Source organism: Parasteatoda tepidariorum, chromosome 1, assembly GCF_982258835.1.
Source record: "Parasteatoda tepidariorum strain Cologne lab strain chromosome 1, Ptep-v5.0, whole genome shotgun sequence".
Taxonomy (NCBI): Eukaryota; Metazoa; Arthropoda; class Arachnida; order Araneae; family Theridiidae; genus Parasteatoda; species Parasteatoda tepidariorum.
The window spans coordinates 67381650-67407570 of record NC_141755.1 but is presented as its reverse complement, the minus strand read 5'-3'; the positions used below and the strand labels follow the sequence as shown (position 1 = coordinate 67407570).

Below are 25921 nucleotides of genomic sequence, written 5' to 3'. Positions count from 1 at the left end.
ATAATGAATATTAGATATACTTAGTATGTTATCATTTTCAAACTTTAGGTAGATGTAACTTAGATAAAAACATGTATTAAAATAAAATATCATTCCCTCACTATTAGTGTCATTTCCTCACTTTTTAAATAGTGAAAATAATTAATTTACTTATTAATTAATTTGAAAAATAAATTAAAAAATTAGTAAATTTATTTATTAAATTAATTAATTTATTTATTAAATTAATTAATTATTAATTATTATAAATTAATTAATTATAAATTAATTATTTAAAAAATTAATTAATTTAAATATTAAGTATAATTTATAGGATATATACTTTCTCTATAATGCCATTACATATTTCTATTAATATAAAAAGTTTCAGAGCTTTTTATTCACTTTACTTTTTTGGGATTTCATGAACTGAAAAATGACAGTTTTCGTGAGAATGACCCATATATGAATAATATGTAAACTAAAATGAAGTCTAATATGTGCTATACGTATGCTATATAGTATTTTTTGAATGATTTGAAAGAAAATATTTATTGAAAGTTTTATTCTCCAAGTAGTATTTACGAATATTACGAATGTAGTTTCCCAAACATTTCTATGAACAAAAACAAAAGTATGTATTATATAATTAAAATGTCTAATTAATTTAGTCTTGCAACTTTAACTTATTTGGAATATTTCTTATTCACTGATTAACAAGAAAAAAAAACTAATTCCTGAGAGTTAAAGTAATTTATTAAGGTCCATCGTTTGCTTTTTAAACAAAAATCTTTTTGTTAAAATTTACTACACTGTAAAAAATTTCTGATCAAATTATGGTGATAAGTACCGGCACCCTGAGTGCCGGTATTTTACGGTATATTGGATGATTTTTTCCTGTTACGGAATAAATGAATCTGATATACCGTAATTTTTACAGTAACAATTACCGTAAAATCACTGAATCACTGTAATTAAATGAATATTACTGTAAAAGTTATAGTATACTATTTTACTGTGAAAATGAATTTTATGGATGATGCAACTAAAGTGCTTGTACTTTATATTGTAGTTTATTCCGGAATTTTTTAAAGTTTTAATAAATTTTTTATTAAGATAAAAAATTTCGTTTTAACAATTATTGCAGAATGTTAATACTTTTGTTTAACATTTTTCAAACACGTTATTGTTGTAAAATAATTTTTTTCCAAATAAAATTTTATAAATGGTGCGTGTATTAAAAGTATAAAATGTGTTAGAAGTGATATAAAAAGTGTTAATGTTATGGTATTACATGTTGATAAAATAGTAAAATTTTACTACAGATTATTGTCACAAAGTAGGTTGAAATACTTATTCGACTAATTCTTACCGTTTACATGAAATAAAATGTTTAAAAACTTTTTCAAAAGAAAAAAGTATCATATCTCATTGTCAGCTTGTTAGTTACGAGTTAAATTTTGGAATTTTGCTTATTTGGTTGCATTTAGCAATACTGGAAATATTTACATGCCAACTAAATGGAATTCAAATTTATGAACTGTTCAGTATGCGAAAAATTATGAAGAATTCTCAACAGAAAAAAATAAATGATTTTCATCAAGTTCAAAGGAGAAGATTCTTTGCAAAGTCATGAATGCATAACTCAATAACTTAATTAATTCTCTAAATAAATTACAATAAAAAATGGAACAAAACAATCCAATGTAATTCCATTTTAGTGTCATTCCTCACACATTCAAATGAAAGTGACGATAATAGTTTTAAGAAAAATACAGAAAAAAACAATAATGAGTTGTTTCTCATTGCAAAAATTAAAAATTAAATTTGGTGTTCTAAAAAGAATACTGCAATTTTTTCTTGTTGATTCGTAAATGTCAGTTTTTAGACCCCCTTAAATGAATTGCAGATTACTGAACTATAACTCTTTTACCTTTGTATGCAAACTCAATGTGACCATTTAAATTCTAATCCTTAATATTCATGAAAATTCGTAAAAAATAATGCCATTAGACAGCAGGTTATCTAATCTACAGTGGCTAGACTAGAATGACTTTATTTCAGTCTTTATATTGATACGTATTTATTATAATTATCACTTTTATATTCAGAACATTTTATAAGTTTCTTCATTGTAGAAGTTTGAAATTTATGACAGTAGAAAATAAATAAAATGCTTAATTTGCTTTTTAAAGTGAATTCATATTAAATATAAGATGAAATGTTGCAATTTTTTAAACTAAGTCGCGAAAATTTGAAATGAAATAAGTTTTAGACTTATTCCAGTTTAAGTTATTTTATTATTTATATTTCAAATGCGATAAAACTAGTAAATTTTTTTATTTAAATTTCAAGCTAATAAAAATGATGAATGATTTGTTAATACATAAAAAAATTATGTTGTACAATAAAATAAAATTGAAAACTTTTATAATATAGCGACGATTTATAATCCCAAATAATTTTATACAAGTGTACCCGCTTTGATGCTACTAAAAATACCTTTTTATAGCATTAAAGCATGTTTGGTGCTGGAAGAAGAAGCTTTTCGTTGCACTAAAACTAACCCATTCATTGTTTTTAATTATTTGTAATGTTTATTATTATTCTAATAAGTAATTTTTATTTGTATTATTATATTAAGTTATTATTTTTTATTATAATATTATTTTAAGTTTAAAAGTTTTATTAATTTTTTTATGCTATTTATACTAGAAATTTAAAGAAACTAGAAAATAAAGTTCTGAACATGTCTTAAAATTAAGGAATTGGTTCTGTTTTATTTGAACTTTAATTAATAACATTTTAGAAGACTTAATGATTTTATTAATTATTGTATGAAAAATCAAAATTTCTTAGAAATACATCAGATATTTATATGAATTCTCCTTGAATTTTTAGATTTATGTATCCAAATGGAGTAATTAATTCCCCTTAAATAATTAACTATCACATTAGTTAAAATTTTCAAATCAAAAGTTTTCGCGATAAATAATTCTTCAAATTATTTCTAAGTGCTCGAGAAATATTTTTGTTTTCAATATAAAATAACTTTAGAAGATAAAAGTATTCTCAGAGTGTTTTATAATCACCACCTAAAATATACATTTTTCGAAAAGGAAATAAAAACTATAACTATATGACAAAAAAAAGAGAAAAAATCGGATAAAATTATCGTACTGCTTGATAATAACATTTCCAGTTTAAAAAAAAACATAATTTTGCTTAATTAAATTTAAATATACGATATTTAAACTATTTCATTGGTATTCCTTTCATATGCTATTGGTTTATTAGGAATTTAATTTTTTATATTTAAAGTTCTTATTACCACATATTTAGTAAAAATAAAAAACTAAGACCCGTTACACTAAGGTATCATGATGAAATTACCAAATTTTACCACACTTATCAAATTTTGGAACCCTAATATTTAAGCAAGGAAGAATCAAAATACTAGCGTAACATACCGAATCTTAATTCAAGAGGGCGGGACAAAAACTGTTTAATTGCCATGATAAACGGAGAGAAGTTAAAAGAGTATATTAGAAACATCTCCAATCAAAAAGTCCTCCACGAAGGTAAATTCCTTTCAATACTTGATCCAAGAGTTCCGCTGTCTTCTGAATTGAGTTCAAAATTACAAGGCTACGTAGTTGAACATTAGTAGTCATAAGTCCGAAAATTGGGTTGGCAGTTCAACGACGTTTATAAAATAAAATAAAATCAAGCTGGTTTTGCTATTTTTCCTTTCACTAATGATTCGACAGTTTTCAATAGGGATATTTTGTTTCTCTTTGCTTAAATATTAATCCTTTTTCACTTCATTCTTGACAAGAACTCTAAAATTATATATTAAGGGCAGTGATCTCGAAACACATAGAATATTTCTTAATATTTGAATATATATTAACCATTTTTATTTTTTGTTTAGGTATCAACATACATCCCCAAATGAAACTCCCAACAAAGATTTTATTCCCATGGTTGTAGAGCTCACTGATTTGGACGGGAATATGATAACGCAAGAATATTTTCAAATTATGGTCAGGATAAGAGAGGCTGAAGATAATACCCCTCCTCAACTCAGTTTTAGTGCTCTGTTGTTGATGGATGTTAATCAATTTGTCATGACGGCAATTACACCCAACATACTAATTGCTGAAGACTTGGAATCTTCTTCAGAAAAATTAATTTTCAATATAACAAACCCATTGAACTATGGAGAAGGTTCTATTGTATCTACGGATGATCAGAATCTTCCAATCACATCATTCTATCAAAAGGACTTGAATGATTTGAAAATCGCTTACAAACCACCCGCATCTGATTCTGATGTTCGAAGATTTTATCTGGTGGAAATGGAAGTTATTGACACAGATGGTTTGGCATCAGATCCTTTCACATTAACTATTGTTGTCAATCCTATGAACACTTTGGCGCCTCTAGCAACGAGAAACGCTGGTCTTGTTTTATTCGAAGGTCAATCACGCCGCTTGAGCAGCGAGAAGAATTTAGAAATCTCTGACGAGGATAATATCGATGATGTTGTAGTGAGTGTCGCAGGTGGTTTAAAACACGGGAGGTTACTGTTAAATGGAAATCCAGTTAAACATTTTTCTCCAGGGGATTTAGATTCAGGATCTATCGTGTATGATCATGATGGTAGCGACACCTACAGTGACAACATCATCTTCCGCTTAAATGATGGTCAACACCAAGTTGAATTTCTGTTTCCAGTGACTGTGTACCCAGAAGACGATGATGCTCCTATATTGAATGTAAACACGGGATTATCTATCACGCGTGGAGAGGAAATAGAAATCACTCCATTTGTGTTAAGTGCTACTGATATCGACAGTGATGATTCTTCCATCAGGTATGATCTTGTGGATCCCTTTCCAGTAAATGGGCAAATTTTATTAAAACAAGCTGAAATACCGGATGATCCAGAGAATTGGGTCTACGAAGATGGTATATATGAAAAACTAGTTTCATTTTGGACACAACAGGATCTTATTGAAGGAAACATATTTTATCGTCATTCTGGTAACTATATCCCCTCTCCAGTTGTAGAACGCCTTAGATTCAAACTTAGTGATGATAACATTCCACCAAATGAGTCTAATGTTCAAGAATTCGTAATAAGGATCATGCCACTTGACAACACTCCTCCCGAACTCTATCCTGGCACGCCACTTCAAATGACAGTACAAGAATTTCAGCTAACAGATATTACACAGAAATATCTCAGATATTTAGATTCTGATACCAAAGACCGTGATTTGACTATTACCGTTACTGTGAAACCTTTTGATACTGATGTAAATAATCCAATGGAATCAGGCAAATTAGTACTATCGGAAAATCCGGATGTTGAAGTAAGCGAGTTCAACCAAGCTCAAGTAAACCATCACAAAATTGCTTACAAGCCCCCATCTGTGGAATTAGGTATGGTACCGAGGTTAATTCAGTTTCGATTTGATGTGAAGGATAAAGCAGGAAATATTCTCCCCAATCAAGAATTTCTTATTTTACTACAGCCAGTCGATAATAAACCACCAATAATTCATAATAAAGGAATTGAAATAGAAGAAAATGGCTTTGCAATACTAACACCAGATATCTTAGACGTTACAGATGCTGATACTGATCCTAGTTTGCTAACTTTTATAGTTGTACGAACTCCAGAATATGGAAGTATACAAATAGGTTCCTTAGAAATGGCGAATGGTGATTCTTTTACTAAACATGACATTAACAATGGGATTGTGAGTTACGTACACAATGGATTTGAAACAAATGAAGATGAATTTAATTTAGAAGTGACCGATGGAGTTCATAATTTACCTATTGCTATGCATGTTTCAATCAAAAGGGTTGAAGGTCAAGCTCCAAAATTAGACTCTACACCTTCTGCTCTTAATATTCAAATATTTCTTGAAGAAGGCAGCAGCAAAGCTCTAACAAATGACTTAATTAAAGTTTCTGAATCAGACACAGATAGTAAAATGATCACTTTTAATTTGAATGAGTTACCACAATTTGGTTCTATACAAGTAAATGGCTCCATTGTTGAAAGCTTTAAACTAGAGGATCTACAGAGGGAAAGAGTTTTTTATCGCCATAATGGGGAAGAAATTGGATTCATTACGATTATAGATTCCTTTAATTTGTCCGTTTCCCACAAATCTAATAATTGGATGGTTGATGGAAATATCATTGACAAAGTTAATGTTGTAGCTACCATTACCCCAGTTGATAATTCTTCCCCAATGGTAGAAATCGGGGAGCCATTGAAAGTTTTAGAGGGGCAAAAAAGCCTAATTACAATTGATCATATAAATGTCACTGACTCCGACACATTAGATGAGGATATAATTTGTGCTGTGCAGGATCAACCAAGCCATGGTTACATCGAGAACTTTTCTCCATCTCCAGGATCTGAAAGACACAGAACAGGAATTCCAGTCACTGCATTTTCTGTGTCAGATATAATTCATGACTATATAAGCTACGTTCAAAGTATACATAAGGGTACAGAACCAACCGAAGATAAATTTTCCTTAGTTTGTTCTGATGGATTAAATTCCTCTCCTTTAAATGGAATTCAAATTATTATTGAACCCTCAAATGATGAAGTTCCTGAAATATACATGCGAGAATTCATTGTTATGGAAGGCACTGATTTGATTATTGATCTCCCCATTTTAAATGCTTTGGACCTTGATATTCCTAAAGATAAGCTTATATTTTTAATTACTCAAGAACCAGAGCATGGGGTGATTGCTTCCCATATGCCAACTGGAACAGTTAAAGTTAATAATTTTACACTTGAAAGAATTACAAGAGGATCTACAATAGTATACCAACACGATGATAGTGAAACAACCAAAGATAATTTTGAGCTGACAGTTACTGACGGAGTACATAATTCTACTAAAACTATCCTAGTTATGGTGATACCAGTTGATGATGAAACACCTCGATTAGCTATTAATGATGGCTTAGAAATTAAACTTGGAGAATTGAAATTAATAACTAATCGTGAATTAAAAGCTGAAGATCTAGATTCAGATGATTCAACCATAACATACGTTGTGAGACAAGTTCCGAAACTCGGGTACATTACCTACTTGGACTTTTCTGGAGAACCCCTTTATAATATAACTCATGGAATGAACTTTACCCAAAGTGATGTTGACAATGAATTAATTTTATATACGCACAATGGACAAGAGGGTGCAAGAGATTTAATAAAGTTTGATGTTACTGACGGTTATAATCCTTATGTGGATCGATATTTTTGGATAACAATTGAAGGAATTGATACAATTTTTCCCAATGTCATTAATAAAGGAGTTGAACTACCAGAAGGTGGAAAAGTTCTTCTTGATACGGATATTTTAAGCACAACTGATCTTAATAGTGCTGATGAGCTTCTGATGTTTACTGTCACTCGAGCTCCCACAAAAGGTCACTTAGAAAATACTGACTTTCCAGGAATTCCTATTACTTCTTTCACACAACTCGATTTAGCAGGCAGCAAAATATACTATGTTCACACAAGTGATGATGAAATTAAGCTAGATAGCTTTGAGTTCGAAGTAAGTGACGGTTACAATTCTGTATACAGAACTTTCAGAATTTCAATAAGTGAAATAGACAATAAGAAACCAGTCGTTTACATGACAGCTATTAGGGTTAAAGAAGGAGGTAGAAGATTAATTACACCGTTTGAGCTGAAAGCTGAAGATTCAGATACAAGCAAAGACAAGATAAAATTCACAATAACCCAACCACCAATAAATGGTAAATTAGTGCGTGATGGATCAGGTGTTGTTACAACCTTTACTATGTCAGATATTACTTCCAATTTGATTACCTATTATCATGATGGATCTGAAACTCTAGAAGATTCTTTTTCATTTGTCGTTTCTGATGGAAAGCACATGGAATTTTATTTACATCCAAATACTCTAACACCTCTCAGAATTCCCGTGACTTTTCAAATCGCAGTTGTACCTGTAGATGATGTAGTTCCAAATATAGTTATGAATAGAGGAGCGACATCTGTTGGTTCATTAGAAAATGGAGATATTGGATTCCGTTTCTCCAGTAAAATACTGAGAACTGAAGATAGAGATAGTCTTGTGACAGAGTTGACTTATGTAATAACATCACAACCAAAACACGGAATTCTTATCAATGATTATTTGGGTAATGGAAGTATCTCAAATTTTACTCAAGGTATGCTTATGATTAATAATTTTACTGTTAATCTTTGCATGAATAATTTTTTTGATTTTTAACATTATGAGCATTGTTTTTAAACATGAAGTAGTGCGTATTTTTGATACTAAATACGGTGGTTAATGTTAGGAATTATTTCATTTTTTAAATTTTTTTATATTCTATTTTAATTGAGATACAAATTTAAATTAAGAATTTATGATTTCATTATTGAAAATAAGTAAGAAACAAGCTAGTTTAACGGATATTTAAAACTGTTAATATTATTTAAACTAGGGACAAAGTACTGTAGTAAAAAGTAGTAACTTAGTGATAAGTGGTACTATAAGGTTATATAATAAAGGATGTTCAGTAAGCACTATCCTTAATGTTTTTAGAATCCTTGTCAAAAACGAATTAAAAGAAATATACGTTTTAGGGTTCGTTAATTAATATTGAGACAAAGAAAAAACAAGAAATCTAATGAAATATGGTGAATACCTTTTGAAGCAGATGGCTTAAATGGATCAACAGATTAAATGTCATTTGAATTGCGAAAGTAATTTGAAGGTGTTTATAAGAAACCCTTTTCACAAGGAGCCGAACTATGGGCCGAAACGAATGTTGCCCCCTAAAATTATTCCTCTTAAGGCATACATCCCACTAGTTAATTTCAAAATTGGCGAGTCACACTTCCCTAGTCTCCCTTGTCAGTTTCTTCAAGAAATCGCACTGGCTTTGATATTTTATTTCTGTTATTCCTCAATCATGATTTGTCAAATAATGAAAGCAATTTTGTTTTTTCCTCTTCATAATATTAATGTGCTATTTTTATACACGTAGTATTTTTAAACTTTATTGTTCAGAATGATTTTACATACCTATATACATTGAGGCCCAGGGTTAATGAACATTGTATATTAACTCAATGTATTTGAAGTAGGATCTGGAGTTAAATTTTTTTATTATTAAAAGCAAAAATAGCTAAATGTCATTTTCAGAACTGAATGTCAATGTTTTTTTAACGTTTAAACCAGTCAGGACTAATTCTTATAAAGAAAACTCTAATTTAAAACAAAGATAAGTAGAAACAAAAGTTCAGATATTTAAATATTAATATCTGAACTATTAAAGGAATAAAAAACATAAGAAGAAAGATTATTTTTAAAATCAATTTCTCGACACTTGATTCCTTCTCTTAGTTTTAAGATAAAAAACAAATACCCTTACTAAAAGCATGATTATGAAATGCAGTAAGGTTCCCGAAAATAGTATTACATTGCTGTTTATAAAATTTGCTATTAAATTAATGACCTAAAGCTTAGCATTATTTGCAGGCTCAAAGAAACCTTTATTTTTCAGAGAAATAAACAAATGACCAGAAGCTAATTTTCGGACTGATAATAATCTAAACAGTATTAAGTTACCATGAAAGTGAAACAGTTCTAGAGCCAAAGATTTTCAGAAGTAACCTTGACCAAAGATTTAAAGATACATAGAATTAAATACAAATTCTTACATCTCACATCTGAAATTACGCCCTTAACAATTTTCTTAGCTGACACCTTATCCTGGGCGCCAAGACACTTCCAGAAACGAGTCATTTCTTCGGAAAAGTAACGAAATTCCCTGGAGCATACTATCACGTGATGATCATAGTTACATATCTCGGTTTCATTCATCTTTCTGCGGATGGCATAAACGTAAATGAAAGGGAAGAAAAAAAATAAGCGTAAATTTACGCCATCAGGACGGGCAATGATCTACTTTCGACACTAATGAGGAAATTATAAGCTGTTCATTTTTTTTTTCTTTGAATCTATGTGCAGTTGAAACATAAATGAGAAGCTACTGAATTCATCTTGATTCCACTTTTAATCTATTTTAAACATCGAATAAAAAATTTAATTAGTTACATCAGAAGATTAAAAGCTTTTTTTTCTCTTAGAATCTGTGGGTAGTTAAAACATAAATGAGGAGCTACTAAGTTCATCTTGATTCCACTTTTAATCTATTTTAAGCATCAAAAGTAAAATTTAATTTGTCGCATTAGTAGATTAGAAGATTCTCTTTTTTTGTCTTAATAATTAGCAGTACTATCTTTCGTCTAAGCATTGACCTAGACTTAGTAATCTAGTTACTTACACGTATTTTAAACGAGTAATTAAATGATAATTAAAAAAGTTGTGAAATGTACTCTACATTATCTACCAGATGAATTATTTTTCTCTAATTTTGAAGATCTAAATTTTGAAAAACTATTATTCTTGATCAGGGATACAGTATTTGCTGCAAGTTAAATGCATAGATTTACAAATGTCAGTTGCCGCTGCCCTAAAATATTGTAGCTAGTTTAAAAGATTTAACTGCTGCATTAATTCATTATTTTCAACTCCGTCACACTGGCTCCTAAAATTGGCCATTTCTCCCAAAACTTTTGCATTTTTTTTAACCTTGTTAAAATTATTTATTAAAGTATTTATGAGTAGACAAAATTTTTTTTTAACGCGAACGTTTTTACACTGTGGTTTTCCTTGCTTTAACTCTCCTCCGTTTAGCTTTTAAATGGTAAATATTTTGGTTGACATTGAAAAAAAAAGCCAAGAAAAAAACCATACATTAAAACCATAAACTTACATTAAAACCATCAATCATACAATAAAAAGAAATTAGTGAACTTCTAATCTGTGATGCAATAACTTTTTCAGAGTTTTTAACAGCATCAGTATCAATAGGGATAATGCTAAAGAGGTAAAATAAATAATTGATTTTCAGGTAAATATTTGATAGCTATTGTAAATTTTGTCGCTGTTCATAGCTAAATTTATCCATATCGTCTTCCTCGATTGAAAATCTTTCAGTTGAATAAAAATTCAGTTTAATAAAAATTTAAAAACATAATAATAAAATCTCTTACATCACTTAGAAAGTTGACCAGCTAAGTCTGTTTTATTTTAATATTATAGAGAGATCTCAAAAATTTCCGATACCTTAAATTTCTATCTTTTTGTCATGTTTTTTAATAACTTTACCGATTATGTTTAATACAAATATCGGTTAAAATGTGTTTCATTAAAGTTATTACAAACCTGGAAAACTTTAAGAAATTCCAGAAACAAAGTAGCTAAAAACGCATTGTTTATCTGAATAAAGAGAAAATAATTTTGGAAATTTTTCAAGTGAAAATGCAGAATAAACAAAAAATCTACATCTCTGTACCCAGTTTACCCTACCAGATAAAGACGATCAATTATTATCTTCCGTAACTTGCAATTGTTTTACTGGTGGCTCTTTTTTTTATCTTCCCTATTTTCTCTTAAAAAAAGCAAACCCTTAAACATACATAGGGGAATACATGTTTGTACGATGAGAGTAATTAAACACTTCTCCTAATTGAGATTAAGATGTTTCTAAATTAAATTTTCATTTCCACACAGTACATTCGTGACTAGTTAATTTGGCCGATCCATCAATTTCTGTCTTCAGGGTAAAAAAAAAAGTTTTTTATAAACATTTAATAATATTTTATATGCTTTACACGAATTAAGCGTTTAATTCCCAAGTTTCATCAATCATTTATTGATATTAAATTTATCAATCAATCAAACTTAATCTAACACATTGACTTAATATCTAATCATTCCTACCAGTCTATTTATCACTATTTATTTCACAATTTTCAAGTAGAATAATTTATTAAAAAAAGTTTTTTTCATTAATTTTTTTTAATTAAATTTACTTAATTTTGTATAAACTTTACATACTGCTGAAAATACTTTATTATTTGATTTTTATTAAATGCTTCTTATTTTATTAGGTTATTGTTAGCTTAAAGTAAAACTTGGACGAATTTGAACTCAAACTAGAATGATATTGTTGTTTTTAACTTCAAATCACGAACTATATAACTTAAGGACGATCCATTCCGACGTCATCACGACGCTTTTCTAAAAGTTTCTCCTGGCCTAATTAACCGCATCGCCCTCCATCAGCGATTAGAGGAAACGGTTAGTTGATACAGAAGATTTGAATAGTCAACTTTTATAATTTAGTGTCTCTGTCGTTTTTTTTTTATTTCTGTAAGATTACATAAAGAATGGCTATATTTATAGCATTAGTTCCAAAATTAAACTTCTTTTGCTTCACTTCGGTAAATGTTACAAAATAAAGATAGGATTGCGTAAGTTTATGTTAGTGTTGTGAAGTTTCGTGTTAGTGTTTTATACTGTGCATTTGTGTGGAAACGTAAAATTTTCTAATCAGTTATTTCTATTATACGTAAATTTAACTTCTATTGTACGTACAAAGTGTTTCTGATAAGTTTTCATTTACTCCTGTTTATTTTATTCCGTCATATATTAAATTCTACTATAAACAGAAAAAATAAAAAAAATCTGCATTAAGACACATCAGAATTTATTCTACAGCTTAAGAGGAGTAATGATGCATGTCATTCATGTAAATATGCATTTCATTAAACATTGAAACAAATTTATGAACAAGAAAAATGGTAAATTTAAAACATTTAAAATAAATTATAATTTACTTTGCATGATATAATTTCGTCTTCATTATATCATAACATCCTTAAAGAATCAACATCAGAATTTCATAGAACTAAAATAAAGTAAATAACCAAACGATTACGAAGAACTTCATAAATTCAAATAAAACGATACGATTAAAAGAAAACGATAATCTCATCTATTAGTTAAGCTATTTGCCGTATCGTGGTGTTAAAAAACCGTTTGGGCCAGTGTTGCCAAAACCATTTGGGCCAGTGTTGCTATTGCCATCAGTTCTGCCGCGTATTAATTAAAAACAAAAAAGAAGAAAAGAAGAAAAGAAAAAACGCTAACACTATGCAATCAGCTGACAATAAAACTAAATTACATCAGTCGATATCGATGAAGAAGTTTAAATTATATGAACTTTATTAATTTTTAGTTAGCTTTTATTTGAAGTTGAATCTCACAGTAATTTTTCTCCTTTTGCTTGAAATTCCAAGTTTTAAGCAAAGAATAGTAAAGTTAAGTATACTATAATAAAAGAACAAATTCATTTACATGACTGATAAATGCTTATTAATCATTTTTATATTTTTAAACTTTGTAAACTGATTGAAACTCCAAATAACTATGAATGAATCTTTAATTTATTAAAAAATTCGATTGAGAAATAACTTATTCATAATGGCGAATCCTCCATCCAAACTACAGTTCCTGATATCTAACTTTTAGTTAGAAGTTAAAAAGCAGTAGCTCTAATCCAAACTAACTTCGAATTTCTGAAACTGGTTATAACTCAGATTTTAAGCATTTAAATAATTTAAAATACATTAATGTTAAAGTCACTACAATTATTTTAAGCGAGAAATCTCAGAGTTAAAACTCAAATGAATATATTCAACATATATTACTATCGCTTTTATTATGATCTAGATTACAGAAAGTTGATAGAAATTTAAAATCGAGTATGGAATGTAGATTTTTTTTTAAAATGTAAAAATTGTATTTACGTTTAGTTGTATTTACCTTAATAATATAGAAACAAATATAATTTAAAAAAAACAGCTTTCAAATACTGTTTAATATAAATATTTTTAAATATTTTAATAATTTTATAAAGCTATTAGATAAAAAATGAAAAAATATAAATGTTATATAAAAATTTTTTATGGGTATTTATTTAAATATTTATATCTCCTATGCAATGTTCGGAAATTTTTGGATGAAAGAAATGGAATGTTAATTTTATTTATATATGTGGGTGTTAGTATGAATTATTTATTCATTAAATAGATTCTAACAGAAATAGAAAGTTTTTTTTTTTTAAAAGACGAAATTTTTATACAGTTGTAATTTTTATATATTATTTTATAGACGTTATAATCTAAAAAAAAAAAAACAATATTTTTACAACAAAACGGAGAAAAATGTAAACAAGTTAAAAATGGGTTACTTCAATTAGTGGACATTTTATGTACTTATGAGTTGGTTTTTGTGGTAAACTACTAAAAAAAAGACCTTACTTAAATGTTGTCATATTTACCTAAACAATATTAAAATTATGTATTATAAAAGTTTTAATAAAACTGTTATAGCATCGCAGGAAAATTTCAATTTTCTTTAATGAAATTTTTTAAAAACTTTTATTTTTGTGTAAAAAACAATGTTGTTTGGGAATAAAAAATTAAATGAGGAAAAATGAAATTAAAATGAAAAATAGTTACTTCAAATAATGGACATTTCAAGGATAAGTTCGCTTTAAGCTTGATAAAAATACAAAAAAAAAGTAAGCTACATAAATATTGTCATATTTTCCCACGCAATATTATGATAATGTATCATAAAAATTTTCATAACGGAGTCATCGCACGCTGAGCAAAAAATGTATCTGGCTATTAAGAATAAGTGTTGGACGATGACTAAAAGCCAGCTATGCTTTTTATTCACCATTTTTTTCCTTCTTTTACTCTATTTTTGACACCATGCTTTGTGTGTGAAACCAAAGGGTAGATTACATTTGTTGAAAATTGTGTTCTCCGGTCGATAAGACATTTTTAAAAATGGCTGCTATTGACCTATCCTTTCTACGATATCTTGCAAGTGACATTTTTATGGGTATGGATATTATGATGATGTTCTCAAGGAATGCGGTATTCATTCTTTTATTCCTTTCAGAATTATATTTGTTTCCTTTAAGTCATGTGCTTTTTATTTGATGATTTAATTATTCGAACTTGTAAAGCTTTACATTTGCAACATAAATTAGTGAATATTTTTTTATGAGAAAACTTTTGGACTAGGAAGCGGGTAAGTTTGCAAAAAATGGAGATTGATCTTTTTAATATTTTCTCTCAATAAATGAATGATAATGAATAAAGGGTACACTTTGTACTTCATAAGAATAAATCAATATAACGGGAACAAAGCACAAATAAAAGCACAACAATACTATAGTTTCAGTTCTGTAAGCAATAACCTTCCTCGGTGTCGAAGCACCAAAAAAAAACTGATGTTGAAACAACAACGAACACAATAAAATTCGTAGAGGAACTAATGGGAATTGGTTTTTGCATCTTGCACCCTGGGTTCCCTATCCAACTCCTTCAAGCCTGCTTCTCGAATTCCCTTTTTTATTACCTAGTTCAAGCTTGGTTCTCTTCTCCTATAGGTTAAGCCTTTTTGTTTTCCTTACTGCAACGTGTTTGTCTTGTTACTTTCTCCTGTCATTTAATGTTTAACACCGAGGAAAATTCTTGTTTATGGAAATGAAACAATTTTCTATTTTTGTACATTTATGTATCTTTTGTTTACTTTGTTTTGCTTTACTCAAATGAATGCAACATCGAGAGTTTAATACAGAATTATTGAACTAGGAGCAGCATATGCAGCAACGTTTTTTTTATCCTGAAGAGTTGTTTTAAGAACAGTTTAATAACAATTACATGAATAGTTAGCTCATATATACTTCATAAATCAGTTCTTTGAATTTTCCATTGTGTTTTAATGAAGTTGTTCCATTTTCTTCATAATTTCATATTCAGTTCATTAATTAACTCTTTTGAGTTGCATGAATTATTTTAATCAAGGATTCATAAAAACTTTTCGTAGTTTTCGGAAGAAAATTTATCAGGCTTCGTTGCAGAACTTCATATTGAGTTATTCAAAAGATATAACAAGGTTAAAGCAGTGACAATACACTCTCATTTTATGAAATATGAAAGACGTTTAACTACAGATTTTTTAAAACTTGAGTTTTTGATGTTATAAGTAGAATAAAACAATGAATAAAATATACCATTTAGTCACGATAAATGGAAAATAAAAGCCAATTTTTCTCTGTCTTAAAAAGTTCTGCTTGTATTTGTCTCGAAGAAAAATACAAAGGAATTGGATGCGTGCAACTTGGACTTTTTTATTTCCTGTACCTACAAAACTAATAAAAGCAAGATTTCAATTAAACTAACGGTTCATCTGGGTTTATTTTGCTCCTACAAAAATATTAAAGAATTTGACATATCATTTTTTTTTATGTCTTAGTAAGGTTTTTCTTTAAATTGTGTTAATGACTGTGAAGTATTAAGAAAATTGATAGAGATAATGTACTAACTTATAGATGGTTTCGTTGGAGTCCAAAAAGTTTTAAAAATACATTGAATTTCATTGAATATATTATTTATGCTTCTTGAAGATTTAGATTTAAAAAAATACACTAAATTAATAAAATTAAATTTTATATAAATATAAGTTAGAATCGATTTCTTATTTCAACTGTCTTTTGTCTTTTCTTTTATAAAATCAGATATCCTATTTTTGTATTAAATAAGAAAAAAAAATATTAAATTGGTTTTTAATATTTTCTCCTAGAAAATAGTAACTTTACCATTTTTATAAAAAACACTTCTTTATATCGAGAATATTGTAAGCGAATATGATCACATTGCAAATATTGAAATATTTCCAATTATTCGCTATTTAAGTTATAACTGCTATTATTATAAACTATTAAATTTAATTGCAATGATGTGTATATTGAAATTAAAAAATATATAAAAGTGACTTTAACTTTTCAGATGATATCAACAGAATGCGAATCTTCTACATTTTGGATCCTAAAAGCAACGCTACAAGTGACATATTTCACTTTAAAGTTCAAGACAAAGGTAAGATGATGTCAAACCAAACTTTATTAGACATGAAAAAAATATTTTTACCAACAATTAAAGAATTATTAATAATAAAAATTGAAACGATATCCTATTATTTCTATATTGCTCTCATTGTATCTATTTATCTACTTTTTAAAACTCGGATATTCTGGACAACTCCAAGGAGAACTTATCTAAATTTTTGGTAAGCAATTATTAAATCAATTGCAAAAGCAAGTTCTCTTATTCTATTCACCTTCTGAGAGATCTCATTAATTCTATCCACCAATAATCATGAAATCACTAAAGTATTTTCCCTCATTTTGTTCACCTCTTATAACGACTTTTCCTTTCATCCTATATCATTTAAGAAGTATTTTAACAAATAAGTCCCTCCTCGCATTATCTTAATCCGTGGATAAATTCTGATTATTGGGTAATCATGAAGTACTGATTCTACTTCGATAATCATCAAGTATCGATCCTTGGATAATCACCTTCAGATCGATTTCGGTTATTGAAGAATAGATAATAAAATAAGCATTTCCCTTATTCCGTGTTCGTAAGCTTCCAATTGAGGAAATCAAAAAATACTTAGCATTCATTTAAAATGTTTGCGTAACGATACTCGAATTCTTTGAGTGGAATTTTCAAAGGTTACCCTCCAACGCCCAATGCACTTCGATCATTCTTCTACTCCAAAAAATCTCATAGACAGACACTTAGATCGTTCTTCCTCTGAGAATTTCGGAATAAAAACACTTGGAATGAGTGAATTAGTTAAATAACTAAAACTAAAATAGTAGTTAAATAAAACTAAAATATTCTATAAATCTCAATTTTTTTTCTTCAAAGTTCTTTATTTTCACCTTAACTTTAATTTTCTTGTTCGATATCATGTTTTCATACTATAAAAATACTCGAATATAAAATTATTTGTTAAAGATATTTTTTTTTCGAATACTGAATAATCACCTTTGTTAAACTAGTGCTTTCAAATTATAAAATATTTGTTAAACCTGCTCTTATGTTCACTTTTTCGTATTTTTCAGACATTATAACCCATTGAATTTTCTTTCTCAACTCTTGTAGAAAATTGATTTTTTTTAAAAATTAACCTATTTATTTTCATATATGTGTAATATGACGCATGACCTATTTTAGATAGGCAATATAACTTCGAAATACTTTTTTTTTTAATTTTCCTGTTTAAAGGGATTTTGTTTGTTTCTTTTTCTTTTAAAAAAACCAAAATTGAAATATTGATTTTAGAAAACAAGAAAGAAAGTTTTTATTTAATATGCATTGAAAATGTGAAATTTTAGTATTGAAATTTAATAAAAAGAAACTGATCAAGATACTGACACGATTTCGTATCCGGTCGGTAAAGATATTAGAGCTCTTTATGGTATGTAGACTCCAGAACTGTGTTTAAACAAGACTTTCATTGATGCCAACTTAATTATTAAAAAAAAAAAGGGTATGAAACACAGTGTAGCCTCAAGTCAATCCATCATCTAAAAAGGATATAGTTTTCTTTTAATTTGTATGTGGACATTTTTATGAAGAAGGATTAAATGAATATGCAAATTAAAAAAAGATGGTGTAACTCTTTATTATGTGCAACTGAACTTGTTTTAGATTGTAATTAGCCTATTTCGTTAATAGAGCATATGAAATGATAAAAGAATAGCATTACGTAAAAAATTAAACGTTGAACGCGTAAGACTCTCTCTATATTAAAAAATCGTGAAGGCCGCTGACGCCGCTGCTGTTTTATTGTGTTCAACTTAATGTTACATTTTGTATTTCCGTGCAAAAAATTTAAGACTTAGAGACTTGAAATTACTAATGCGCGTAGAAAAGTGTACACGAATTACTATGGTTTATAAATATTTAACTGTTATTAATTTGTTCGAGAATTATTAACTGTCAAACTTGTTGGAAAAAAAATAATACGGTCCATAAGTGCAACCACAGAGTTTGAAAATGCTGAATAGGCCACATTTGTAATGCAAAAAAGATCACATTTATTAATGAGCTTACGACAGAGGCTTTTTTCAAAATTCCAATTTGTTCGAAAATTACTGCAATTTTGAGTACTTATTAAAAATTTTTTTGCTTTACGTTGCATTTTGCTTTACAGTTCAAAATCTATGGGCTTAAAAATCAAAAATTACGAAGGTGTTTAGAAAAATGTAAAAGAAGTACTATGGAATAAGAAGAATCAGATGCGACAATTAGTTCGAGAATCATTAATTGTTGAACTTGTAATTAAAAAAAACTAAGATGGATCTACTGTAAGCTGAAATGCATCCACATAATTTCTATTATTATTTTAGTGACAGTTTTTCTCAAAATTCTTATTTGCTCGAAAGTTATTTAAAATTTAAGTACTTTTTCCTTATTTTTTTTTGAGGTTTTGCCTTTAAATATTAAATATTTATCCATTCTTGTAGAAAATTTACTTTTCCTGACGAGATCTTTACACATCTACGATCTTTCTACGTCATAGCTAAATTTTTAAATCCATGTATAAAACGATCGTTATCTCTGAAAATTGTATTTCCACAGAGCCCGTTAAAAGTGCATTGGTTGAAGTAAATATTTCTCCTTGAAAGTTTCAATGAGAAAATCCTTAGAATATAATTTTTTTTATATCAAATGACGAATTAAAGTAACATGGAATTTCGATGTTTTAAACGATGAATATATCTTCATAACGTTTAAAACACCTTTTTTTAAATAATACTTTTGACTAAAATGACATCTAAACAAGATATAACATTTTTTAAATTTCCGTAGAATATACTTAACATTTCCGTAGAATATATTTAACCGTATGATATTTAAAGCTTTAAAAAATAATAATTTTCTTAAAAAGCAATATAAAGTAATAAATGAATATGTAGAAAATTTCGTTCCAAAACTATATTTTTGTCTTTCTTTTTTTTTAAATGTTAAAATTAAATTCCAATTTCCCAAGTGAAATATGGTGAAGGGTGGTAATATAAACCATTAATTGATTTTTTTAAAATATAAATTTGAAATGTTTTTGTCTAAATTATTATGGTAATCTTAATTTCAAACGTTTTACTAATGTCTTCAACTAATTTTAAAAATATCAATAATTCCAAAATAATCAAACATTTTTCGTAAAGTTTTAAGCTAATAGTTAGGCCTCTTATAGTAAATAACTATAACATTTTATTAAAAATGATTCATTTCTTAAAATATCATTTTATTGACTGGAAATACTAAAAACGGATACGATGAGACGAAAAAAAAATACTAAAGTAAAATAAGGAATTTGAAAAATATATGAAAATGATTTATTAATTAAGGGATCTTGTAACTTCAAACTTCAAGTATTCATTAACAACTGTTTAAGAAGAATCTTGCGTATAAAGTGGTTCCATAAATTTGTAATGCAGAAGTCCTCAGAAAAGCAAAACAGAAACTAATTGATCTGGAAATTAGAAAACGTAAATGGAAATGGATTGGTCATGTTCTACTTAAACCTTAAAAATTTAAAGTAAAGGAAGTTTTTGATTGGAACCCTCAGGGCAATAGAAAAAGAGGAAGACCTAAAAATATTTAGTGCAGGACTATTGTAAGCGAATTGAAAACAATAGGAAAGACATGGAGAGTGATAAAATATCTGGCTATAAATAGAGTGAGATGGAAAGCCGTGATAGAAGCCCTATGCTCGGAATGAAAAGGAATATGTGTATGTACTTGATAATATAGTTAAGGGTCCTTAAATGTTTTGGTTTCTATATTGAAATTCAAGTTTAATGTTGAAAATATTGAACTCTCTCAACAATCACAGTCAGTGTCTCATTTTGCAAAACTCATTGGAAGGAAATTTGGAAAACTTTAAATGCAAAAATTGCACACTATTTCACACAGGTTGATTGAAAAATTTGGCTCTTTACAAATGTCACCTGCATTTTGTAATGTACCTGGTCAATTAGAAAAATCTTGCATTCTGTCCTATTTCTTAAGCTTATTACAACCAGCCTATATATCTTTAGGTTAAGATAATGTGCTAATAATTTCACAATTAGAATGACTTTATGTAGGATAACTGCAATAAACTCTCTTCAGGAGTATATTATAAATGGCCTGAAAAAAGCCAGAATTCATTAGCCTAAGAGAGCATAGCAATCAGCCTAAAATTTTAAGCTGATTAGAAAATATTTTAATTTTTTTAACTGTTCGAACAGAACTGTTACGAACAGAAAAGGTTAAATTATTCCATTATCCTAAGCAATATACATAGAAGCAGTCTTTGAAACATTTTTCTGTTTGTCACTAACAAACGCAAACTTAAATAGATTGATATTTTGATAAAAATTAAAAAAGTTTCAAGATCTTTAGAATCAGAAAACTACTTCTATAGTCTATTAACTTTCATTCATATTTAATTTTGGGATTCTAGTGAAAATTACTAAAATAATAGTTAAAATCCCTTACCTAAATTATACGCATTGCTTTCATGTGGGCAAACAGTAAAAAATCATTATTATGCCTCATTCGTTTTTCACACGTAATCTGCCAACTAGACGTCTCTAATTTAACAGATAATTTGTTAATTTGGCAAAAGCCTGTGACTAATGAGTCCAAAGACCTCATCAAGATTAAGAAATTTGATTTCTGAAATTAATAAAACTCCTGTTGCTAGAATTAATACGTGTCAACACTTTGAAGCAAATTATCTATCAACTGAAATTGGCGATGATTAACTCAAGACTCTTATAATTAATAAATTGTAGTTTTTCAAAATTGGTTCATAAACAAACTCTTATTTTGTTATAAATGTCTTACCTTTTTTATAATATAAATAAATTTTATAACTTTCATAGAACGTAATTTCCGCATTCTATTAAATAGCGTCATCTGTCTTGGAATTATTTAAAAAACAAATCGGTCGGCAGATGAAAGATATTATGTTATCTTTGACCCACTCAGCTCATTATATATGATTTATTAGAAAACGAATTTCTTTTTTACAGATTATATCAGCAGCATTCAAGGTTAATTCCTTAAATAAAGTCTGTCGTGTCTTTGACATTTGTTCATATTAAATTACATTACTATGAACTTGAAAAAGCGACTTTTTATTTAAATATTTTAGACAGAAAGACAATCTATGTAAAATTTTAAAGAAAAGAGTTTTACTCAATGTTATATTTAATCTTAATTATAAATTAAGGAACACAAGATTTTATTCAGAAGATATAAGGCTTCAAAGATCATTTAAAGACCTATCTATTTTCAAACCATGATTAAAATTTTATTTAATTTTCACATAAAATAAGTAGCGGGATTTTTATCTTAAATACGGGATCCTGAAAACGGATTTTTATGTCTATTTAACCCAACAGTATTACTCTAATTTTTTCCCCGTAAAATTATCAATAGAACTGATTTATAACAAGAAAATAGGAACCGAGACATTTCGCTTGTTTAATTAAATAACTGATGTACCAGCCGTTCTGAACAGATTAAGTGTTAAAAATAAGTCATTCGAAAAAAAATATAATTAAATACTAATATTTTTAACTTATTTTAAAAATCTTAAAGTTCATATTAAGTTAGCAAATAATTTTATTACTAGGGTGAGGTGGGTTAAAGTGGGTTTAAAATCAATCTTTTCTTAAAGAAGATTCTAAAATCAAACCATTAAATTTATTTTGGTGAAAATTTTGATGCATTTTATGTACCTTGGAATAATATAGATAAAATCAGAAGCATAACTTATCTATTTTATCTTATCTATTTCTTACAGTAATGCATTCAAAAGAATATGTTTTGATATACCCACTTTACCCCAGAATGGGGCAGATAGTTTTAAAATTAGTATACATTTCACTAAGAAATAAAAATGCTCTTAAATTAATGTATCGTGATTACATCTAAAAAATAAATGCTAATAAATAAATTTTTATCGTATTATTAAATTAAAGAGTTAGTGCTCGTGGCTATCAAAATTTGGTTTCACTTCGGATGATCTGATCATAGGACCTAGTTTTGCAGATCGCTACACACTTTCATAAAAGAGATGTAATAATTGTATTATAATAATTGTATTATGATAATTGTATTGTAATAATTGTATTATAATAATTGTATTATAATAATTGTATTATAATAATTGTATTATAATAATTGTATTGTAATAATTGTATCATAATACTTGAGCTGTAATAATAGCTGTAATAATTTTTGGTTTATTTGAAGTATAAATCATCGTGTAAAAGTTAATATCTATAGTGGTAATCTAAAGTATTTTTATTATTTATGGCAAACATGTATTTTTATACTTCTTAGTTATTTCCAGAAAATCGTTTTTTTTTCTCTTTTTAAATAAAAAACTGCCATATAGAAGCAGAAATTCATGGGAAAACTCATCTATATCTGTAAATATACTCACTAAGTTGTACCATTATGCTATTTTGGTAATTTTGTTTAATTGTATAATATGTCTGTTATATTGTTATTTTCCAAGTAGAGTTCATTATTTTTCACAATCATTTCACATCATTCAAGTAATCATTTATTTTGTTATGGTTTATATTTTCACAGCATGTTCGTACAAAAGAACTATATTAGTTTCTATTTTATAAACAAAATAATATTTTTTTTTTGTTGAAAAATATTGACTTTTAGAAAGAAAAAAAACAAAGATTCATGAAAAAATCATGACAGTATTGGTGATTACAAGGGTGGAGCTTCCTAGTTTAATAAATATATAGCATCAAATTTGTGTGAAAAAAAACGAAAAATGAATCTCCTAATTTTTTTCCCGTAAACGAATTTTTTTTTCTAATTCCTTAAGTTAAGACAATATTTAAATTAAAATATTGAGTGTAAATTTAACTCAAGAGTTTACAAAATTGAAGTAACTGAACGATAATTTTTCTCGGAGTTAATAAATAGATGGTTATTAAAGTGTAATTTGGTTAAGGGCATTTTAAAAGTTTCTGTATAAAATACCGTATTTAACACAAATGCATTTAGCTTTATAAATCCTACCATATCCGTAAAGCTTGAGCATCATAGTTCTTTAGAGTGATAAAACCATCCATTTAAAATCTAATATTCTTTTCTCAAAGACGACGTTTAATTTCGATAAATCCCATGCTGCTTTGAAGATGATAGTGGTCGAGATTTGATGGTGGTAAAAAAGAAAGAAAATTGGAAGGAAGACCATAAGGGGAAGAACAATTTTTTTTTTTCTAATTCAGATATCAAACACACCTGCTGGTCCTAAGGTAGGCATTGTTGTTGGCTATTAGCCGGATGCTGTCTTAGAAAAATCTAATGGGTCAAACGGATCCCATTTGTATTGTAATTGGGAAGTTGATGCCCCAGAGCCTCTTCGAGTGAGAGGGGGGCAGTAAAGCACCCCTCCTGTAAGCTACTGCAGACGATACTTGCTGGAAGATATATGGTTCCCTCTCTGTTGGAGGGTGTTGTAAGGTTGCTTAAAAAAAAAGTGAAGATTTTTTTTCATTGTTTTTTTTTTGTTTTTGTTTTTTAGGATGCTGTGATTAATGATTTGAAAAGGAAAAAAAACGTAGTCTCGTTAGTGGATAACATGGCTTTTATTATATTATTATATTTCTAATAAGGAGAAAATTTTAATTTCATAATACGAGTGTCACTCGTATATATTTCAGGCTTCTGAAATATATATTTTAAATAGTTTTGTTTTTATGTGATTTAGTTCATATATTTTTTTTTCTTTTAGTAGGTGGAATGTCTAAAAAATGTTGGGTACTTATCGGTATATGTTATAGCATATATTTATAGGCCTATGTTTTTGTAGCCATTCTTTTTCCTAGTTTGCACCAATGAGAACATTGGTCTCTATATCTGATGAATATGAATTTTAATATCGCCATTTACTGTCCAAAATTATCAATATTTTACAGCTTATCGCTATATTTTTCCAATTTTGCTAATTTATATTATTTTTACAACGGTCAATATTATTATTTAATGAAATTTAGCCAAACCAATATAAGCTTACTTTAACCAAAATATAGTTATCAACACTAACAATAAATCGTATTCAATAACTACCGTTATGTATAACGTTCACGATATTATTTTTGATATGTTACCGATTATGATCATGATATAACCGTATTCTTTAATAATTATAGTCAATGATGATCGCGATATTATCGTATTCCATATGTATTGTTATCCTTAGTGATTACACTTCATTTGATACGCTTATGTGTATCATCGGTAGCTGGTGAATCAATTCTGGCGAACCGCGTCAGGTCCGTAAAACCAGCTCTTCATGGTCCCTAAACCAAATGTTCTTTGATTAGATATCAAGTATCATAAGGATATTTCTATTTAAAAATAATTTTGTCGTAAAGACTTTTTTTAATTATGTATTAGGAAATGCGTGTAAAATTTTGCATAATTCTTAACTTAGAACACTAATCGTGACAGCTTATGTTTCGTAGAGGCTATTTTAGAAATTATTCGACAATCATAATCGTAAATAATTCTTTTCTTGGGTAAAAGAAATATGTATGTTTAGTATGCCAATTCCTATTCTTGCATTTGAAACCAGTGATCGTGAAATCGGTAAAAAATTCTTTTCCATTGATGTTTTTGTCTTAGTAGACTTCAAGACAAAAAGGCTTGTCATTTTCTTACGCTTTGAAAAAAATAGTGAGTCCCTTTTTCTTAAGTTCTTGCATTACAATGATAACTCTTTGACACTTCTCTCTGATGCTTTTTACGAACTCTTGAATAAAATTTTGAATTAAAAAGTACCAAGCGTTTGTTCAAACATTAGAGTGTAAACACTTTGATGGCATCCCAGTGATACTTTTTACGAACACTAATTAAATTTTGGATTAAAAAATTTTAAAAATTTGTACGAACGTAAGAGGAAAATGTCTTTTTTATATCTATGTTACACTGTGATACTTTTTGTGAACTCTTTTATAAAATTTTGAATTAAGAATTTTCAAGGACTTGTTCAAACATTAAAGTGAAAAGCATTTAATGTCTCCCTTTGTT

The 25921-nt window shown here is 27.9% G+C and overlaps 1 protein-coding gene across 1 annotated transcript in view; it reads left to right on the top strand.

Annotated features, from left to right (window-relative positions):
• Positions 1 to 25921, top strand: part of LOC107443191 (FRAS1-related extracellular matrix protein 2) — a 76709-nt gene that overhangs the window by 3577 nt on the left and 47211 nt on the right. The window contains exons 2-3 of the mRNA XM_087165637.1: positions 3914 to 8229; positions 16790 to 16879. Coding sequence (XP_087021763.1) covers positions 3914 to 8229; positions 16790 to 16879 — 4406 coding nt within the window. The remainder of the gene's footprint in view (positions 1 to 3913; positions 8230 to 16789; positions 16880 to 25921) is intronic.